This window comes from Scleropages formosus, chromosome 8, assembly GCF_900964775.1.
Source record: "Scleropages formosus chromosome 8, fSclFor1.1, whole genome shotgun sequence".
Lineage (NCBI taxonomy): Eukaryota > Metazoa > Chordata > Actinopteri > Osteoglossiformes > Osteoglossidae > Scleropages > Scleropages formosus.
In genome coordinates, this window is record NC_041813.1 from 32,175,189 (window position 1) to 32,193,424 (window position 18,236).

The 18,236-nt window shown below is 56.8% G+C and overlaps 1 protein-coding gene across 2 annotated transcripts; it reads left to right on the top strand.

The window, feature by feature from the left end:
- The first annotated feature begins 198 nt into the window (after positions 1-198).
- LOC108941626 (potassium voltage-gated channel subfamily C member 1-like) lies at positions 199-14,472 on the top strand. 2 transcript variants are annotated; one of them, XM_029253903.1, is made up of 4 exons: positions 199-822; positions 5,838-6,822; positions 7,648-7,846; positions 14,277-14,472. In XM_029253903.1, the coding sequence occupies exons 1-4, from the start codon at positions 199-201 to the stop codon at positions 14,470-14,472; spliced, it is 2,004 nt and encodes a 667-aa protein (XP_029109736.1). The 2 variants fall into 2 exon arrangements, with proteins under 2 accessions (XP_029109736.1, XP_029109735.1); XM_029253902.1 differs by having other exon boundaries at positions 7,648-7,845; positions 14,300-14,472.
- The last annotated feature ends 3,764 nt before the right edge of the window (positions 14,473-18,236 follow it).

Genomic DNA, 18,236 nt, shown 5'->3' on the forward strand with positions numbered 1-18,236 from the left:
TCCCGATGAAGGCCTCTTCACTCCACTTACACAGTATGAGTCGAAATCAAAACCCGTGTCTCCGTTTGCTGCTGACACCCCCCACTCTCTCTCTCTCTCTCTCTCTCTCTCTCTCTCTCTCTCTCGCTCTCTCTCCAGGCTCCTCCCTCTCCCCGCCTCCTTGCGCTCTCGCTCCTCATCTCCTGCCGCCCGTCCCCTATGCTCAGTTCAGTGTGTGTCTCCTCGTTCAAAGGGCGCAAGGGAGGGAACAAGTCGGCCAACAAAGCATGTTACAGCGCAGACATGACTTGTCCGTCAGAAAGCGAGAAGATTGTGATCAACTGCGGGGGGGTGCGCCACGAGACGTACCGCAGCACCCTCAAGACGCTGCCCGGCACGCGCCTCTCCTGGCTCACGGAGCCCGACGCCTTCAGCAACTTTGACTACGACCCCAAGTCGGACGAGTTCTTCTTCGACCGGCACCCGAATACGTTCGCCTTCATCCTCAACTACTACCGCACGGGGAAGCTGCACTGTCCCAGCGACGTGTGCGGGCCGCTCTTCGAGGAGGAGCTCGCCTTCTGGGGCATCGACGAGACGGACGTGGAGGCGTGCTGCTGGATGAACTACCGGCAGCACCGCGATGCCGAGGAGGCGCTCGACAGCTTCGAGACCCCCGAGCCGGACCCCCCCGAGGACGACCCCGCCCTGACCGGCGGAGCCGACGGAGACCTCAAGAGGCTGTGCCTGCAGGAGGACGGCCGGAAGGCGAGCTGGTGGCGCGTGTGGCAGCCGCGTATCTGGGCGCTCTTTGAAGACCCGTACTCCTCCAAATACGCGCGGGTGAGTGGGCTCTCCCTGCCGGCCCTCGACGCGAGCGCGGTCGTCTCGAGCCGCCCGGTTAACGTTCGCTTTGCGTCCGCTGCGCCGCGGAGACCGACCGTTGATCGCGACTACGACGACGATGATGAAGATGACGACCGAGTAGTACTTGATTGTAACGGCGCGACCCTGACGGTTACTGACTCTTTTTTCATTTAGCCGATGCTTTTCGCCAAATCGGCTTGAAATGTTGAGCTGCTTCCGGTTATTTGCCCATTTCAACAGCTGGGTAACTTTACCGGAGACGTGCGTGATGAGAACCGTGCTCTCGGGTGCTGAAGCCGGAGGTGGCATGCCAGCGACGGGGCAGCGCGAGCGAGAGCGCCGGTACCGCCGCCGACGGCGTGAGCGACGGCGGTGGCGCCGGGCGACAGCCGAACCACTGGCAGTGCGGCAGACGACAGTAACGACGCCACCGAGAGCGCGGCCGGCGACCGTAGTGATGCCGCCGGTATCACAGTGAGTGACAGCAACGCTGCTGGCAGTATAGTGAGCGACGGTAATAGTACCACCGATAGTACAGCGGGCAACGGACATAATAGTTCTCATAGTACAGCAAAAGACGGTGAAAAGAGTGACAGTTAGTTACAGTAACACGACTGCCGATGGTCCCGTACGAATGACTGCAGTGCGATGAGACGTAATTGCGAGGGCATCACCGTGGGGCCACGTGGCCGCTTTCTGCGCTGCCGTTTGTCCCGCCCCCCACGTGACAAGCTCTCTTGCGTGCGACGCCCTTTGCCCTCCCCCGTGCTCCCTGACCGTGCCGCGGTCCTTCGCCGCATGAGTTCGGATCCCGGCGCGCGCTCGTCCCGCTCCCTTTGCCGTCTCGCTTTGGCGCAGCGTGTCCATCTCCTCCTGCTCACCGAGGCAGAGCTCCTAACCCCTAGCAAGCGCACGGTTCGCAGAGAGTCGGCGCACGCCGAGGGCGGCTCGGCGGCGTCCTCTGTGTGTGTCGCGTGCCGACGGGGGCCCCGCGCCGTCGGCTCCACGCGTCCGGCGCAGACCTTCTCCGGAGCGGCACCGGCTCTAAACGGACCGGATCGAACCGGAAGGGTGCGTGTTCCAGCTCTTTGGGTAAGGGAGGGCGAGGTACCGCGTTCTCGCTGCTCGGCCAACTTCGTTCACCGTGGCGCCGAAGTTTCCGGAAGCAGCGTTTGTCTCTCTGCTGTACGGTTACGGTGCTTCCCCGTTTGTCGGCTGCTTCTCTCCCGAGTTTCGCTTCGCTCGGGAGGGAACGGTTACAGAGTTAGTTTTTTCGCCGATTGCGAGGCTCCGGATGCGACCGCGACCAAAACCGAAGCCGAGAGGGGCCGCAGGGAGCGTCGTGACCGGCGCCGCCGTGGACGCGCGCGCGCGCTTCCTGTCCCCGCAGGACAGGGCGGACGGTCGGAGAACAGAGACGAGCCGCCGTGACAATGGGACACGGGGCTGCGAAAGCGGTGTCGGCGCCCTGCCGCTGCGCACGGTCCCTCTGGGGCTCGGAGGCTCCCCGCTCGCTGCGCGAGTGTGCGCGGAGCCGCTGGAGCCCCTGGAGCCCCTGGAGCCGCTCGGGATGTAACGCTTCCGTTGTTGCGGTGAAGTGGGCTTTTCTGCGGTGGCTCTTGGTAATGTTGTCGCGCACCTGCACTTGTAGGGAGGCGCTGAGCGAAGTTGGTTTTGGATCAGCGCCTCGGAGAATGAGCGGCGCAGGCTGCCCTCGCTCTCTCTCTCGCTCTCTCTCCCTCTCGCTCGCTCACTCTGTGCTATAGCGCAGGACTGCGGTGCCACAGTCGCTGACAACGCGCTCGTTTCTGCTGCAGTCGAGCACAAACTGCCGTAAAACGGGGGGGCCCCGCCGTGGTCGGACAGGATCGCCTGCTTCCGCTCTCCCTCTTTTCTGCTGATTTTGCATCCGTAAGGGTTCGTCGATCCATCGATCCGTACGTCTGTGTCGGCCGTGTCGACGTTTACCGTGTCTGGGTTCCGTTTCTTTTCTGAAAAGTGCAGTGACGGCGCTGCGCTTTCCCCACACGCACACAAGCGCCAACTCAAGCCCCTCGGTTCAGCTGTCCGCTGAAGCGCTGAGCAGTTTGTCCCTCCATGTGTCTTCTCACCTTGTAGGACAGACGGTGCGGACACAGGCGGGACACGCAGAGCCGCGCCGATTCCAGACCTTATCGTTTCCCGCTCGGCCCCGCGCTTCTCCCGGCACGCACCGCAGAGGCGGGGCAGCCGGGGCCTCTGCGTTTGCGCTACGCTGCAGCGCTCGCGGTTGAGGTGCCGGGGACCACGGTAAAATACGGTGCAGTAGAAATCCACTGTTGGCTGGAGAGGTCGCTCTGGCTCGGCTCTATAGGTCACTCGTGCTAAAAGTTACCGCAGTACGAGTGGCGCGCACATCACGGATGGTGTCTGAAGCCACACGCACGGCCGGTAAAACATCCCTCTGCATCTGGACGAAACAAGTGGACGTGTTGTGTTTCATGTCTCTTTTGTCGCAACTTTTCAGTGTCGTATGAAGGACTATTGAAATATTGCACTGCGCCTCAGTCAGGTGGCACTGAGGGACAGCTGGACGTCTGAGAGACGCCGCTGTGTCTCGCCGCAGTTGTCACCACGGGACGTGGCCTCCGTCACTGGGAGCGGGACGGCGCGCCATTCGCGGGGGGACGGAGCGTCGGTCCCGCGGGCGCACAGGCTGGACGTGGAGGACAGAGTTGGCGGTTCGTGCGGGAGGACGGCTCCGACACACTCCTGCGGACTCACCTGCACGGGAGGCAGCGTTTGTGGGGACGTGAAGGCAGCGGTGCGAGACCCAAACCCTGAGCGGTCGACACGGCGAGCCAGCTGTGTGTGTGTGTGTGTGTGTGTGTGTGTTGGACCTCGTGGGAACATTCGGAGCTCCTGCTGTGGCACCTCGCTGAAATAGCCTGTCTTCCTGAGCTCCGGGAAACTGTGTCACCTTGGTTAGTAGGCCATGCCTCGTCCTCAGGGGTCCGCCGTGTTTGTCTGAGAGTTCTGCTTTGTCCAAGCTGGACACGCTCACCTGCGCCATGAGGACAGTGTCGGTCAGCCTCCAGATGTGAACACAGCGGTCTCTGCCCTTTTACTCTGTCCGCTGTGGGACGCTTCACTGGAGCAGCGCAACTAGTGTCCCTCTCGCACGGCTCCTACAGACGTGTCCCCCCGGGACCCGAACCGCAGCTTTAAGGTCACAGACGTGTTAGACTTAGACCAGCTGGCTGCGGTGTGTGTGTGTGTGTGTGTGTGTGTGTGTGTGTGTGTGTGTGTGTCCACTTAGCTGCTGTCCGATGAAGCTGTGCGCTTGTGGTGTTTCTTGTGTCCCGCTCGCGAGGAGTCCTCCGCAGAACTTGCTGAGAACGCTCCAGCAGAGTGATCGTCCATCTCGACGCAACAAGCGACGATGAAGACCTCTTGTTACAGTCCCTCAGTCGGCCGTTTTCGGATCATTTCCCGCAAATATTCGTGGGGACGTGTCAGCCGGACATGTATCGGCGGGGCTGGGCAGGGCTCACAATAGCTGAGTCAGCGGACCACGAGGAGTAGGAAGTAGGAACGCACAGAACGGAAAAAGCACCGAGCTCGCTGTGGCCCCGCCCACCTGCCCAGTCTATGCTAATGAGGCGGACCTCGAAAGCCCACGGTGCTCGCAGACTGTGACGCGGTGACATCCACTGCGGTCACACACAGGCGGCGCCGTGACGGGAGTAATGCCCTCGGGTTCGAAGGGCTCTGCTACGCAGCTGTACAGCTGTTTTTCTCACTGACTCGTCCTCCACACGCTGTGCGCTGCCCCGGGGAACTCCTCTTCCTCCTCCTCGTCCTCCTCATCTTCCTCTTTATTCTCCTCCTCCTCATCTACCTTTCCTCTCCCCCTTCCTCCCCCTCATCCTCCTCTTCCTCCCTCTCTTCCACCTCCTCTTCTTCTTCCTCTTCCTCCTCTCCATCCTCCTCCTCCTCACAAACGCCCAAGTGCAGCAAGTGTGTGCGCTGGAGGGGTCTGTGGTGAGGGTGGGGTCTGCGCTGTACCTCACCGACGCAGGAAACTCCTTGTAGCCGCTGCCTGTCTCTCGTGCTCGTGCCCCCCGCGGCGGCGAACGGCTCCCGGAGCTACGGAGGAGGAAGCACGAGGTGCGCTGCGCTCCGGAGCTCGGCGGTCATTCGGTCACGCTGGAAGCGCCGCCGTCCTCCGAAGGACGCGCTCCGGCGACGAGCCCCACGAGCCCGTACGGTGGCCATCGAAAGCGAAGCAAAGGGCGTCCCGTAAGCACCGTTTCGGCGGCTCTCCCTGCGTGCGTCTCGGGACTCCGTTGTGTTTCTGGCGAGAGGCGGCGAGAGGCGGCGAGAGGCGGCGGTGCGTCGGAGCAAAGTGGTATGGGCCTCGTACCGAGGGCCTCCATCGCCCTTCTTTTCCTGCTGCCTCCGCTCTTATTTTTATCCTCATTTCGAGGCCAATGAGTGATGAGTTGTTGAAATTAGTTCATACTAATAGGACCTGGGAATTAGTGCGACCACGCTGGGGGTCGCGGGAGCCGGAGGAGCCTTGATTTGGCACCTCGAACGTGTCGCGCGAAAAGCGCAACGTGCCTTTGGCGTGTGCGCGTGCGCGCGTCCGGCGGCCGACGTCCTGCGCCAGGCCAGCGGTACGTGAGCCTACGCCTCTCGGGACCACCGGAGCGGCTTCCAGCAGGAAATGTTTTGTGGGGGTGGGGCTGGGGGGGGGGAGGTGGACAGAGAAAGGCGCGCAGTTTGTCCGGGTAGCGCCGCACGCAGGTCCATCAACGGGCACCCATCGGAGACGGAGAGAGATGGAGAGTGGGGAAGCGAGCAGGACTTCCTTCGAGCTGCTTGTCCCTCTGGTGGGTCCCCTGTGTGAGATGTCCCTCTGTGCTGACTTGTCTCTCTCTCTCTCTCTCTCTCTCTCTCTCTGTCTTTCCGTCTCCGTCTCTCTCCGTCCGTCTCTCCTCGTCCAGTACGTGGCCTTCGGCTCGCTGTTCTTCATCCTCATCTCCATCTCCACCTTCTGCCTGGAGACGCACGAGGCCTTCAACACCATCTACAACAAGACGGAGAACGTGACGACGGGCAACGTGACGCGCGAGGAGGTCACCTTCGAGGTGGTCACCGACGGCTGGCTCACCTACGTCGAGGGCGTCTGCGTCGTCTGGTTCACCATCGAGGTGCTCCTGCGCGTCGTCTTCTGCCCCGACAAGGCCGAGTTCTTCAAGAGCTCCCTCAACATCATCGACTTCGTGGCCATCCTGCCCTTCTACCTGGAGTTGGGCCTCAGCGGCCTCTCGTCCAAAGCGGCCAAGGACGTGCTGGGCTTCCTGCGGGTGGTGCGCTTCGTGCGCATCCTGCGCATCTTCAAGTTGACGCGCCACTTCGTGGGGCTCCGCGTCCTCGGCCACACGCTGCGCGCCAGCACCAACGAGTTCCTGCTGCTCATCATCTTCCTGGCGCTGGGCGTGCTCATCTTCGCCACCATGATCTACTACGCCGAGCGCATCGGCGCCGACCCCGCCGACCCCACCGCCAGCGCCCACACCTACTTCAAGAACATCCCCATCGGCTTCTGGTGGGCCGTGGTCACCATGACCACCCTGGGCTACGGCGACATGTACCCGGTCACGTGGTCCGGCATGCTGGTGGGGGCGCTGTGCGCGCTGGCGGGCGTGCTCACCATCGCCATGCCCGTGCCCGTCATCGTCAACAACTTCGGCATGTACTACTCGCTGGCCATGGCCAAGCAGAAGCTTCCCAAGAAGAAGAACAAGCACATCCCGCGGGCGCCGCAGCCCGGCTCGCCCAACTACTGCAAGCCCGACGCCCTGGCGGTGGCCGCCGCCTCGCCGCACGGCATGCTGGGAAACGTGCTCGGAGGGATGGTCGGCTCGGGGAGCGCGGGAGGAGACTGCCCTCTGGCGCAGGAGGAGATTATTGAGATCAACAGAGCGGGTGAGTGCAGTGTGTGTGTGTGTGTCTGTTATCCCATCCTGCACCCGGTGCCCTCTCCTCGACCCAAAGACCCTGGTTTCCCAGAAGCCCCTTCAGTCTTACCATGACCTTGAACCTTGCTCCCTTGATTCAAACAGTGCTTTGAGCAGAGGGTCCCTGCGCGCTGTCTCCTGGACTCGTGCTCCTGTCCGGCCGAGGGACGCGAAGCGGACGGTCGTTAACACTGACGGTGACCGATGAACGCGCGTGCGAGCTGCGTGGACGGGCAGCACGTGTCCCAGCGGCAGGACACCGAGCGGACGCGTCTGTGGCGAGATGAGCGAGATGCCCTGCGTGGCGCTTGGGGGACCGGACTCGCCTGTCCCCGCGGTGCGGTCTGTCGGTCCCCACTGCGCCCGCAGCGAACGTACTTCAGTTATATGTCCTGTCGCATCCTGGTAGTCGGAGCGCGGTGGACGGTGGACGGTGAGCAATGTCTGGTGGGTTTTACACGCAGAAAGTCCCGTTTGCCCCAAAATCAGATGGACGGAAGATGAACGTAACCCCCCCGAAGTTATTCCCCGGTGTTTCACGTCACACCGCGTATGACCGCTGCATCCCCCGGCAGCATCCCGCTCTTTGATCGCTGGGTTGCGTCGTACCGCGGTACTGTGTCCTCCCCGCAGCGCCCAGCTCCAGCCGCTCCGTGGGCTCTGGCCGACCGCTCGACCGCTCCGCACGGGAGCACCTCTGGTTGTACCCAGCACGCCGACACCCCGCCCCCCCCCCCCACCTGCCTTGACCGTTTCTCATTGGCTGACTCCGCCTTCCTGTCCACGCCCCCAGACTCGAAGCCGAACGGAGACGCGGCCAACGCTGCGCTGGCCAACGAGGACTGTCCCACCATCGACCAGGTTCTGGGAGCGGAGGAGAAGAGCCCCGGGCGGCCGACCCTGGGGGGCAGGGAGCGCTACCCCCACGACCACGCCTGCTTCCTGCTCAGCACGGGCGAGTTTCGTCCCGCAGACGGCGGAGTGAGGAAAGGTGCGCTTCCCGAGAGTGCCGCGCTACACACGCACACGTGCACACGCAGGCCTCCGTGAACGCACGCACGCTGACGCTTGACACACGCAGACATTTGGACGTGTCCCACGGCGCCGGCTGTCCTCTGCTGTGCTGGACAGGGACGGTGACTCGGTCACCAGCGAGGCCTTTCCCCAAAGTGACGTCCGTGTGGGCGTCAAGACAAGCGCAGCGCAGTCCATCTCTTTGCTGTCCGTTTATCCAATGGCACCGCGTCCCCCTGTCTCCCCCTTCCTGCCCCCACTCGTCCAGCTCTCGAGTGTCTCTTTCCCGCTGCGTCTCCTGTCCCTCACATGTCCGCACTCCGTTGACCAGATTTCTTCCTTTTCGCACGCAGATACAGATACGCGCACGCACACACTCGCGCTTGTTCGCCTTGTCCCTTTCCTCCCCCGTGTTCCCCTGCGCCCGGCTCTCGAGCCCGAACCCGGCCCTTCTGTCCTTACGCGACCCCAGGAGCCCCACCACGTGTCCAGCCTCACCGTGGGGGAGGGCCCTGTGACCTCAGGCCCCGAATGCAGACTGCAGGACGTCCCGATGAAGGCAGCACTCCCGGCTAACACTCTCCCGGCACAGTGCGGTGGTTTTACTACGTTCACGCAAACGCGCGCACGCACACACACGCACAGTGTCCCTCTCTCCATGATGATGCACATTAAGAGGTGCAGCATGTACTAGTGATGTCCACCAAAAGACCTTGTCCACAGGCGCTCTTACTGTCCCTCAGCAAGACAGCTGTAATGTTTGTCTTTGTGTGTGTGTGTGTGTGTGTGTGGAACTTTACTCAGATAAAACCTCCTAATTCTGCTTGCCCTTCTGACTCCTCCCACAGAGAAACCCCAAAGCCCCTCCCTGAACACGGTCACGTTGTCCTCCATGAGCGCACGGGGACCTTTAGAACACAGGCTGCAGTGGCTTTTGTTTTCTGAACCGCCCAAAGGGTCACACGGAGCTCCTGCGAGCGACCCGGTCCACTGCGAGCGTCCCCCTCGTATTGTCGTATTGGACCGTCGTCTCTGCTTGTCTATGCAGGTGTCGCTCTGCTCCGCCCACAGGTGTGCGAGACAGTGCGGTCCGCGAGGTGTGTAAGCGCCTCGCACTGTGTGTTAGGTTGCGGTCGCCCTTGCTAGTCTGACAGCGTGTCCCTTCGTGTCCCTTTTTGTCCCTTCGTGTCCCTTCGTGTCCCTTTTTGTCCCTTCGTGTCCCTTCGTGGCCTCTTGCGTGCTTTCTGTTCTCATCTGTGGTGTGTTGCCGTTACCCTTCAGCTGGTGTGTTTGCGGGCTGTCGTTACATGTGTGCGGTGCGCAGAGGACATCCTTTGTACGCGCTGTCTCTCACCGAGACACTGCTCTCTTAACCTCACACGCTCGCTTTCGCCCTCCTTTGTGTGACAGTGTGTAATGAACGCAGGGCGGATCCAGCGATCACCGACCACTGACTGACCCACTCCGGTAAGTCACCGCACAAAGATGGTCTTGGCTGCAGGACTCTCCTGACCGCAGATGTCCTCACTGAAAGTGTCCAGGTGGAAAGGCAGCTGCTTGTCCAAACACTTCTCGGTAAAAGACGTTTACTGAGACGTTGTCGTGGCGCACTGCCAGGTTTACCGGTCCTCGGTTTCGAACGCAGGTCCGTTGGACGTCCCTCGAAGCGTTTGCAGACACAGGAGTCACAGTGGGGTCCCCCACATCCCTCCCTCCCTCCACAAGCGTCCCTCCACAAATCGATCGCAGAGCTCACATGAAGCGTCTGAGGAACGAAGCGTCTGCTCCCGGTCCTTGTCCGCTTGTCCTCTGCAGGGTCCCCTCCTCTGGGCTCCAGAGCCTGTCCTGAACACTTGAGGTGCGAGACAAGGTGCACTGTGGACCGAGACAAACACACAGACATCTGGACAAGAGATGGAGGTAGACAGACAGACAGACAGACAGACAGACAGACAGACAGATACAGAGACACACACACACACACACACACACACCGACAGAGGGGCAGAGAGTAGATTGAAAGAGACGCTCATTTAAAAGGACGCCGCAGAAATGTTTTGTGTCCAAAGCCTCCTGTCTGTCGCTGCTCATTTTGGCGAGTCGCTGGTGCCAGAAAGACGCGCCGTCCCTCGTCCCCTTAGTGAACAAAGGTCCCCGTACAGGGAGGTGTCCAGCAGTGCCGCAAGAGCGACTACAACACTCTGTTTGTTTGTTTGTTTGTTTGTCTGGACACTTGAGGAGACAGTGTCATTTGTGTTCTGCTCAACTCGCAGAGGCCGGTTCTACAGTGACCCGCGTGGCCCTGTTGACACACTCGGTTCCTCAGCGCCGTGTCTCTCGTCTGCTGTCCCCGAGTCCTCGCTGTGCCCGTCTCTCGAACCCCGGCTCTCTTTTCGCACCCTTCTGGGCCAGAGGGACATCCCGTGAGCCTTTGCCTCTGTTCCCTCTGCTGTACCATGAGTGCGTCTGTCTATCTGTGTGTGTGTGTCTGTCTCGTCTCTTCTTTCCAAACGTCCCCTGTTGCCCCTACGCTGCCCTCGCACCTCATACCCTCCTGCGCTTCACTGTCTCTGCAAGGGTTGAGAAGAGAAGAGAATAGAAAAGAAGAGGCGAGAAAAAGACTGAGCAGTAGTTCAGAGCTTTAGGGCCACATTTAGGGCCACATTTGTAGAACATTTATGGCCACATTTAGGGCCACATTTGGACCACATTTGGGCCACATTTGGACCACATTAATGGCCACATTTGGACCACATTTAGGGCCACATTTGGGACCACATTTGGACCACATTTATGGCCATATTTGGACCACATTAGGGCCACATTTATGGCCACATTTGGACCACATTTGAACCACATTTATGGCCACATTTGGACCACATTAATGGCCACATTTGGGCCACATTTATGGCCACATTTGGGACCACATTTAGGGCCACATTTATGGCTACATTTGGGCCACATTTGGACCACATTTATGACCACATTTAGCACACCAGACTGCCTGGCACTGTCTTCCACTGTACCAAATGCAAAAGGATGGCACACTGTATCCTGAATGGTCATCATTCTTTCTGCACTGTTGACTGAACTTCACGAAAGCTCATGTGCCTCACTAGAGTACGAACGGGCAGCAGACATTAAACATGGGCAGCAGACAAAGCTCTTTTGTGTCCCTGTGTGCAGTGAGGAAGTACCTGGTATTGTCCATCACCATGGGGGGAGGTGGGGTACACCTTCTGCTCAGGGAGAGACCTTCACCTCCTCGAAGACCAGGACACTTCCATAGCTCAGAGTGGCCGGCACTCACACAGGTTCATTCAGCGTCACAGTTACATTTCGCCGCTCGTGGAGGGCTCACTCAACAAGAAGGGTCTGGTCAATAAAGTGCTCTGTACTGTAGTGTGCGGTAAATGTGCTAAACATGTCAACTGTTAAACAGGACAAGTTTGAGTCAGAGCCGAAACTGTGCTGTTGCACCTCCGGCATGGAGTCGTCCTGAATGTGACATGGCCATCGCTGGTATGTGTCCATCACGTGTGTGTGTGTGTGTGTGTTTGCTGTGTCTTCTCTGTGTGCTGTGTGTCTTTCGGTGTAGCGGAAAGCCTGGTCTCTCTCACACACTCTCTGTCCTTCTGCCCTCTCCTTTAGCAGACGAACAGCGTGTCACTCACCATTTCAGTGATCTCACCCTCTCTCTGCTTCTGCAGAGTAGCCACTTGGTTTGTTGCACTTTCTCCTGGAGTGAAAGTGTGTGTGTGTGTGTGTGTGCGTGTGTGCATGAGTTCACGTAGTATAGCACAGTGCTTTGCACATCCAATATGCCAAGTCCACCCTTTCTGAGTATGTGCCACCTGTCTTGGGCACCCTGCTGCTGTCTGCCCTCCTGTGTGTATATCTGTGTTCCTGCCTGCTTACCTGTGTGCGTAGTGTCCCGCGTCCCGCGTCCCACCCACCTGCTCCCAGCCATGCGTGTCTCTCGGCGTTCGTACGGTGGCTCTTTGCTCTGCGCTGCTGTCCCTGTGGACTTGGGAATATTGATGAGGAACAGTGAAAAACAGCATGTTGTTTTTTATGTCCCTGTATGTCGTACGTGTACCTGGACTCTATCTGTGCACCAGATCTTTGGTTCATGGAGTCGTACAATGGCAAATGAAGAATTTCTGGTAAATATTAACCTTGGCGGGCGGAGCAACAGCGATGTGACCTTTGCCTCTGGGAGGCCGAAACGTCTTCGTTGAGATGCTGCCGCTGGGATGGATGTCTCCGCTGTCCCGCCTGTGCTGGGTTTGAGTAGCGGACCCCTAGAAGCCAAGGTTAATATTTGCATTTGTATTCTCCTCCTCCTCCTCTCCACCCCTCCCAGATTAACATCCATTTTCCATCCCATCCCCAGGCCTGATGTACAGTCCACGTAGTGTGACTAAAGTTTGACCGCAGGTAGGTGTGATGCGTCCTCCTCCGGCCACTGCCATGTTTTCATCCTGCGCCGTGCTGCTCGACTCTCCCTGGCGCTCTGCTCAAGCACGTTTCCCTCCTCCACTCGGCATGAGTCTCCGACAGCAGTTTCATCGCGAGCTTTTTCGTCAGGCCTCCACCGAAAGGGAAGATGACGTCCGAAAGAGTTGAGAAACCGAACGAACTTCTAGTCTGAGTGACGATTCAGTAAAGCCATCGCCCACTTCTGCTAAATGCCACCACCATCGTCATCCTCATTGTTAGTGGGCGGCACGCTGGTGCAGCGAGTAGCGCTGCCGCCTCATAGCGTCGGGGCTGTTCGAGCGGCGGTTCGAATCTGTCTCGGTCCGCTGTGAGTTTGCATGTTCTTTATTCCGGCTGCTCTGGTTTCCTGCCACAGTCCAGAGACATACAGTTCAGTTAGACTGGAAACTCTCAAGTTGCCTATGGGGTGTGTGTGTGGGTGTGTGTGTGTGGCTACCCCTGCGATGGAATGGCACCTTGCCCCCGCCCCCCTCGAGCCTTGCCCCCTTTGATTCTGGGATAGGCTCTGGACCCTCGCGACTCTGACCAGGACAAGTGGTTACTGGAAGTGAGTGGTTATTATTACCGCTGTTCTCCCTATGTGTGTCACTGCAAACTGCCTTGATGTTTCTTTAGTCGTGTAAAATCTGAAACTGAGAGCAGAAAATGGGTTTTATGCGAGTGTGTATGTAGGGTCTTCCCCCACGTAATAATTTGCCGTGTGTACCGTACCCTGACATTCGCGTGACAGCTCATCCAAGAGACACTTTAGAAGAAGAGAAAGTGGAATTCGGACCCCGGGCGCCCTCGATACCGAGCGGCACACGAGGCTAAGGGCCCCCCCACACGTCCTGTCGCTGCTCCGGTGCATCCCGATGCTGCGCGCCCACTCGCAAGGACCTCTCAGAAAATATCACAATTCATAATTAGCGTCAAAAATGAAACCTTTTCAGGAAAGTGCCGAAGGAAGTTGGAAAGGCAAAGGAAAGCCGTACCTGTCGGTCTGCAGCCAGCAGTGTTAAAATGCAGAATTCTCCGGAAGGGCAGATGGTTACAAAGGACTGTGGGTGATGTCATGAAGGCACCCGTGACACACACACGGTAAGTGGTACTTTCGGAAAGACTGAGCGGTGTGGCCACACCCCCCTGCGGTGCAGCACTAACACCGGTGCCATCGTTCAGCGGTTCGCACCTTGTTCTAATCCACTTGTTTTGCTCTTTCCCCTCTCCGGTCGGCGTTTTTTTGGTTTGCGCGGATCGCTTTTTGTCCCCATCTCCCGTCTGCCGTTCGTGTTGTTTACCCAGCATGCATTGCTGCTCCACGCGTCCGCTCCGAGAGGAGGAGAACCCGGGGCCGGCCTGCCGAGCGCTCCCGGTTCCGGTGTGACTGGCAGCTTTGGCAAAGTTCCCGTTAGCCGCAGCGTCTCGGGCCCACAGCGAGGGAGGGGCTCGTGGTACCCGGCACGCCTTGCTCCTGTGCCCCCGGCGGTGCGCCTGAGCGCAGCGTGCATCTCCGTGTGCTGCTCAGTGCCAGGTTCGGGAGTGATGTCCCGGACCTCCACGTTACCTTCCCCCTCAGATTTGGAGACAGGTGACAGGTGACACTTCCTGCTCATCCCCCCCCGCCTTGTTCACCTGGCCAGACGCGTGACCTTTACTCACCTGCGAGGAAAAGCCTCTCTGCTGAAATGAAGAGATGTGAATGACAGGATTCATAACTCTCATTTTCCTGTCTTGTCTCTGTCTGTCTGTCTGTCTGTCTGTCTGTCTGTCTGTCTCTCTGTCTCTCTGTCTGTCTGTCTCTCTGTCTCTCTGTCTCTCTGTCCCTCTGTCTCTCTGTCTCTGGCTTTTTTCCATTTGATTTGATTGATATTTTGTGAACTGATTGACCCTTTTGTTCCGATCCTTTTCCTTCATGCGTGTCACATGTGTGCTGTCACGGGTCACAGTGGCGGGCTATGAGAAACCTCGCAGCTACGAGAAATCTCGCAGCCTGAACAACATTTCGGGTGTGACGGGGCCCCCCATGCGCCTCACCCCCATTGCCAAGTCGCCCTATGAGCCGTACGAGTCGCCAGGGCCCCTCCGCCGCTGCCGCTCCCCCATCCCGTCCATCCTCTAACTGCTGCCATGAGGGCGCTTGTCTTCGTCATTGCTACATTATTATTATTATTATTATTATTATTATTATTTTGTGCAGCACTCACACTCTTAAAAGTAATGTGGTGAAAAGTAAGAATGACAAAATGAAAAGGACTTAAATAATCTGCTGTTTTCTGTGAAGGGGGTCTCGTACTCCCATAATTCTCTCCAGGTACTTTCTGGGGACACGGGGTGGGTCGGGGGGGGGCTGAAACCCTGCTTGTGTCGCAGAAAGTCCCAGGAAGAGTCGGACGGGACGGGACAGGGTCCGATCGAGGCCCGCGAGCCTGAGCAGCGAACTGCGTCCTCACACACCGTTGCTGTCCCCCTCGTCCAAACACCTGTGTGTGTGTGCGAGCTGCTCCGTCCACCGCTTTCGCCTCCTCTGACCGCGTGAATCAGTGCTCGCCACTGATTTATGGACTCGTGTGCTGAGATTTGTCTCGAGTTTCCTTTTCCATCATCATGGTCAGCGCTGCGGTTCCTATTCTTTTGAGGCAGTCGATTTTTAGTTCTCCTTTTTGTTTTCTCCTTTTTTCTGTTGTCTTCTTGTCCTCTGACCGCCACCCCACGTTCACCGTCCTCGCCCGTCTCGGACGACGACCTCCGCTTGACCTGCCAAGGCGGCGCCATGAACGGCTGCTGGACCGAGAGCGGTCGGTAGACGGAGGGAAGCGGGAGCGCCCGGCAGGAGAGACGAGAGAAGACGACAAGTGTGAACGTGTGTCCCTTTCCCCGTGTCCAGCGCTGCAGCGGTAGAGATGCGCTGTACAGATATGCGCATTAATATCTTTCATATTTGAGCAGAAATACGCCGACCAGTACATTTTTGACCCACGAAGCATCGTGCCAACTCGATATGCAATGAGCGACTGTTCTTCTGTGCTCCTCTGGCAGAAGGATTGACAGGATGTCCTCATTGGACCGGGACAGAGAGAGAGAGAGAGAGAGAGAGAGAGAGAGAGAGAGAGAGAGAGTGGAGATGAGAGAGCAGAAGACATTGTACTTTTCTATCATCTACCGAATAGATCAATAATAATAATAATATGAGTGTATTTTTATATCCGTATTGTTATTATTATTATTACTGCACATAACTTTTTTATGGATAAATTCATCTACAAATGGCCTATTTATTTTTCTAAGTACTGCTGTATGCTTCCTGTCTGGTGTGTGACACACACGTGTCGAACGCGCAGTGTCTTCCGTTGCCATGTGTACGTCTTGAGCTGTGACCCCAGTGTGACCCCTTTCTCCAGCCTTCCCTCTCCTTCCTTCCGTCCCCAAAAAGAGGACACTGTGTGTCTCAGCGGAGCAAGGTTTCATTCTCTTGGTGTGAGGCGCCGTGTGTGTCCTGCTGCAGCCGCTGCCCCGAGGTCACAGGGCACCACAATCAGACAGGAGCCAATAGCTTTTTCCAGAACTTTCCAGTGGCGCAGTACTTGCTGACGCCCCCTCCCCCGCATCGGTGCCAAGAGCGTGGGGGGGGGACTGCAGCCTTGGGGAAGAGAACGCAACTTTGCCAAATTCTGTTTGCAAAGCAGAAGAACAAAAAAGCTCAGGAGCCTTTAACTGAGCACCCAGTACCTGGCTGGACACTGACTGTGAACGCTGTGTGTGTGTGTGTGTGTGTGTGTGTGTGTGTGTGTGTGTGTGTGTGCGCGTCTCATCTGAGAGCTTTTCCAAACACTGGGTTTTCATCTGTCTCAGGATTCAGAGCAGTGCTGCTTCACGGGATCCTCCGCCCCATCTGCCGAATTCTGATTCTCTCTCTCTCTCTCTCTCTCTCTCTCTCTCTCTCTCTCTCTCTCTCGCTCTCTCCTCCTCCCCCTCTCCGGCCCTCTCCACATCTGTCTGTCTCCCTCCCTCTCTCTACGCTCTCCCATGTCCCCCTCTGTCCCTCTTCCTCTGTCCTCGGGTTCCTCATCTCTGCTGCTCAAGGTGGCTCCTGCTGGACCCTTAACCGCTCTCAGTACATGTGCACTTCCCTCATGCATGGCACCCTCCCGCAAGCAACAAGTTCACTCAGCTCTCTTGCTCACGTTGTGTTCGCTGTGACTCTCCGTGGCTCTGTGTGTGTGCGTGTGTGCGTGCGTGCGTGCGTCCGGGCGCGCAGACTCCCGTTTTGCTCTGGTCCGTCACACCCCGCTCCAGAAGAGAGACGGCTCCTCCTTTGCATGCGCCAGGACCGTGAAGGGAGGATGTCCTCCAGGGCCGTGACGTTGGACGCCGGACGCCGGACACCGGACGCTTGGGTTTTTTTCTCTGTCTCTTGCCTCTGAGCTGCTCTCGTTTGAACTCTCTGACTCTGTACTTGTTCCCTTTGTTTTTGTTCTGTTTGATGCAAAATTACTGAAAGCAGTAACTGTGAGTTCATACTTGAGTGAAAAACGTCCCCTTCGAGAGGCCCGATCTGTGTGTGTCCCCAACAGTTTTCCCACGTGCCCCTGTGAGCGCTCCCTCTTTGTACCGCGTATTATTGTCGGAATCATCATCATCATCATCATCATTATTATTATTATTATTGGAAGTATTATTGCCATTATTGTTACTGTCATTGTCGTTATCGTTGTTGTTATTATTATTGCCATTTTTCTCATTATTATTGTCAGTGCAGAGGGGCTCTGGACCCTGTGCGTCACTCGTGCTGCCGAAGGGTCTGGAGAAGGACGGGGACTGTTTTCGGTTTCATTGTTCAGCTGCAGCCTGTGCCGACGCAGACTTGTGTATTCACTTCCGTTCACTTATGTTCACTTCGGTTCAGTTTCATTCACTTTGTTTCATTTCTCTTCGCTTTGATTCACTTTGTTTCACTTCTGTTCACTTTGTTTCACTTCTCTTTGCTTTGATTTACTTTGTTTCACTTCTCTTCACTTTGATTTACTTTGTTTCCCTTTGATTCACTTTGTTTAATTTCTCTTTGCTTTGATTTGCTTTGTTTCCCTTTGATTCACATTGAATCACTTTGTTTCATTTCTCTTCACTTTGTTTCACTTCTGTTCACTTTGTTTCACTTCTCTTTGCTTTGATTCACTTTGTTTCACTTCTCTTCGCTTTGATTTGCTTTGTTTCCCTTTGATTCACTTTGTTTCACTTCTGTTCACTTTGATTTTCTTTGTTTCCCTTTGATTCACTTTAATTTCTCTTTGCTTTGATTTACTTTGTTTCCCTTTGATTCACATTGAATCACTTTGTTTCGTTTCTCTTCACTTTGTTTCACTTCTGTTCACTTTGATTCACTTTGTTTCACTTTGATTCTTTTTTTTTTCACTTTGTTCACTTTGATTTACTTTGTTTCCCTTTTGTTCACTTTGATTTACTTTGTTTCACTTCTGTTCACTTTAATTCACTTTGATTCACATCTATTCAGTCTGATTCACTTTGGTTACAGATATACACACACTGATCCTGGTCGATCCCATCTCTCAGAGCTGTGAGAACAGAGGTCTTTGGTGTGTGTGGAGGTTGTGTGTCCAGGCAGTCCTGTGACGACATATTTCTGCATGTGTGAGCCCTCATCGCGATCCCCCCACCATCAGAACTCAGGAATTTCTCTGGTCTCTTCCGCTCTTCGCGCTTCCCAGGTGACGTCACCTGAGTAGCGGACGCATCCTCACACTAACGTGGCTCATGAATGTGATTTTTCTTTCAGCATTCAGTTTTTTTTAAATAATTGTGTCAGTTGCTTGTCTTTTCCGGAAATGTCAATTTTTATACCCCTCCTCATGATTTTACCCCTGACTG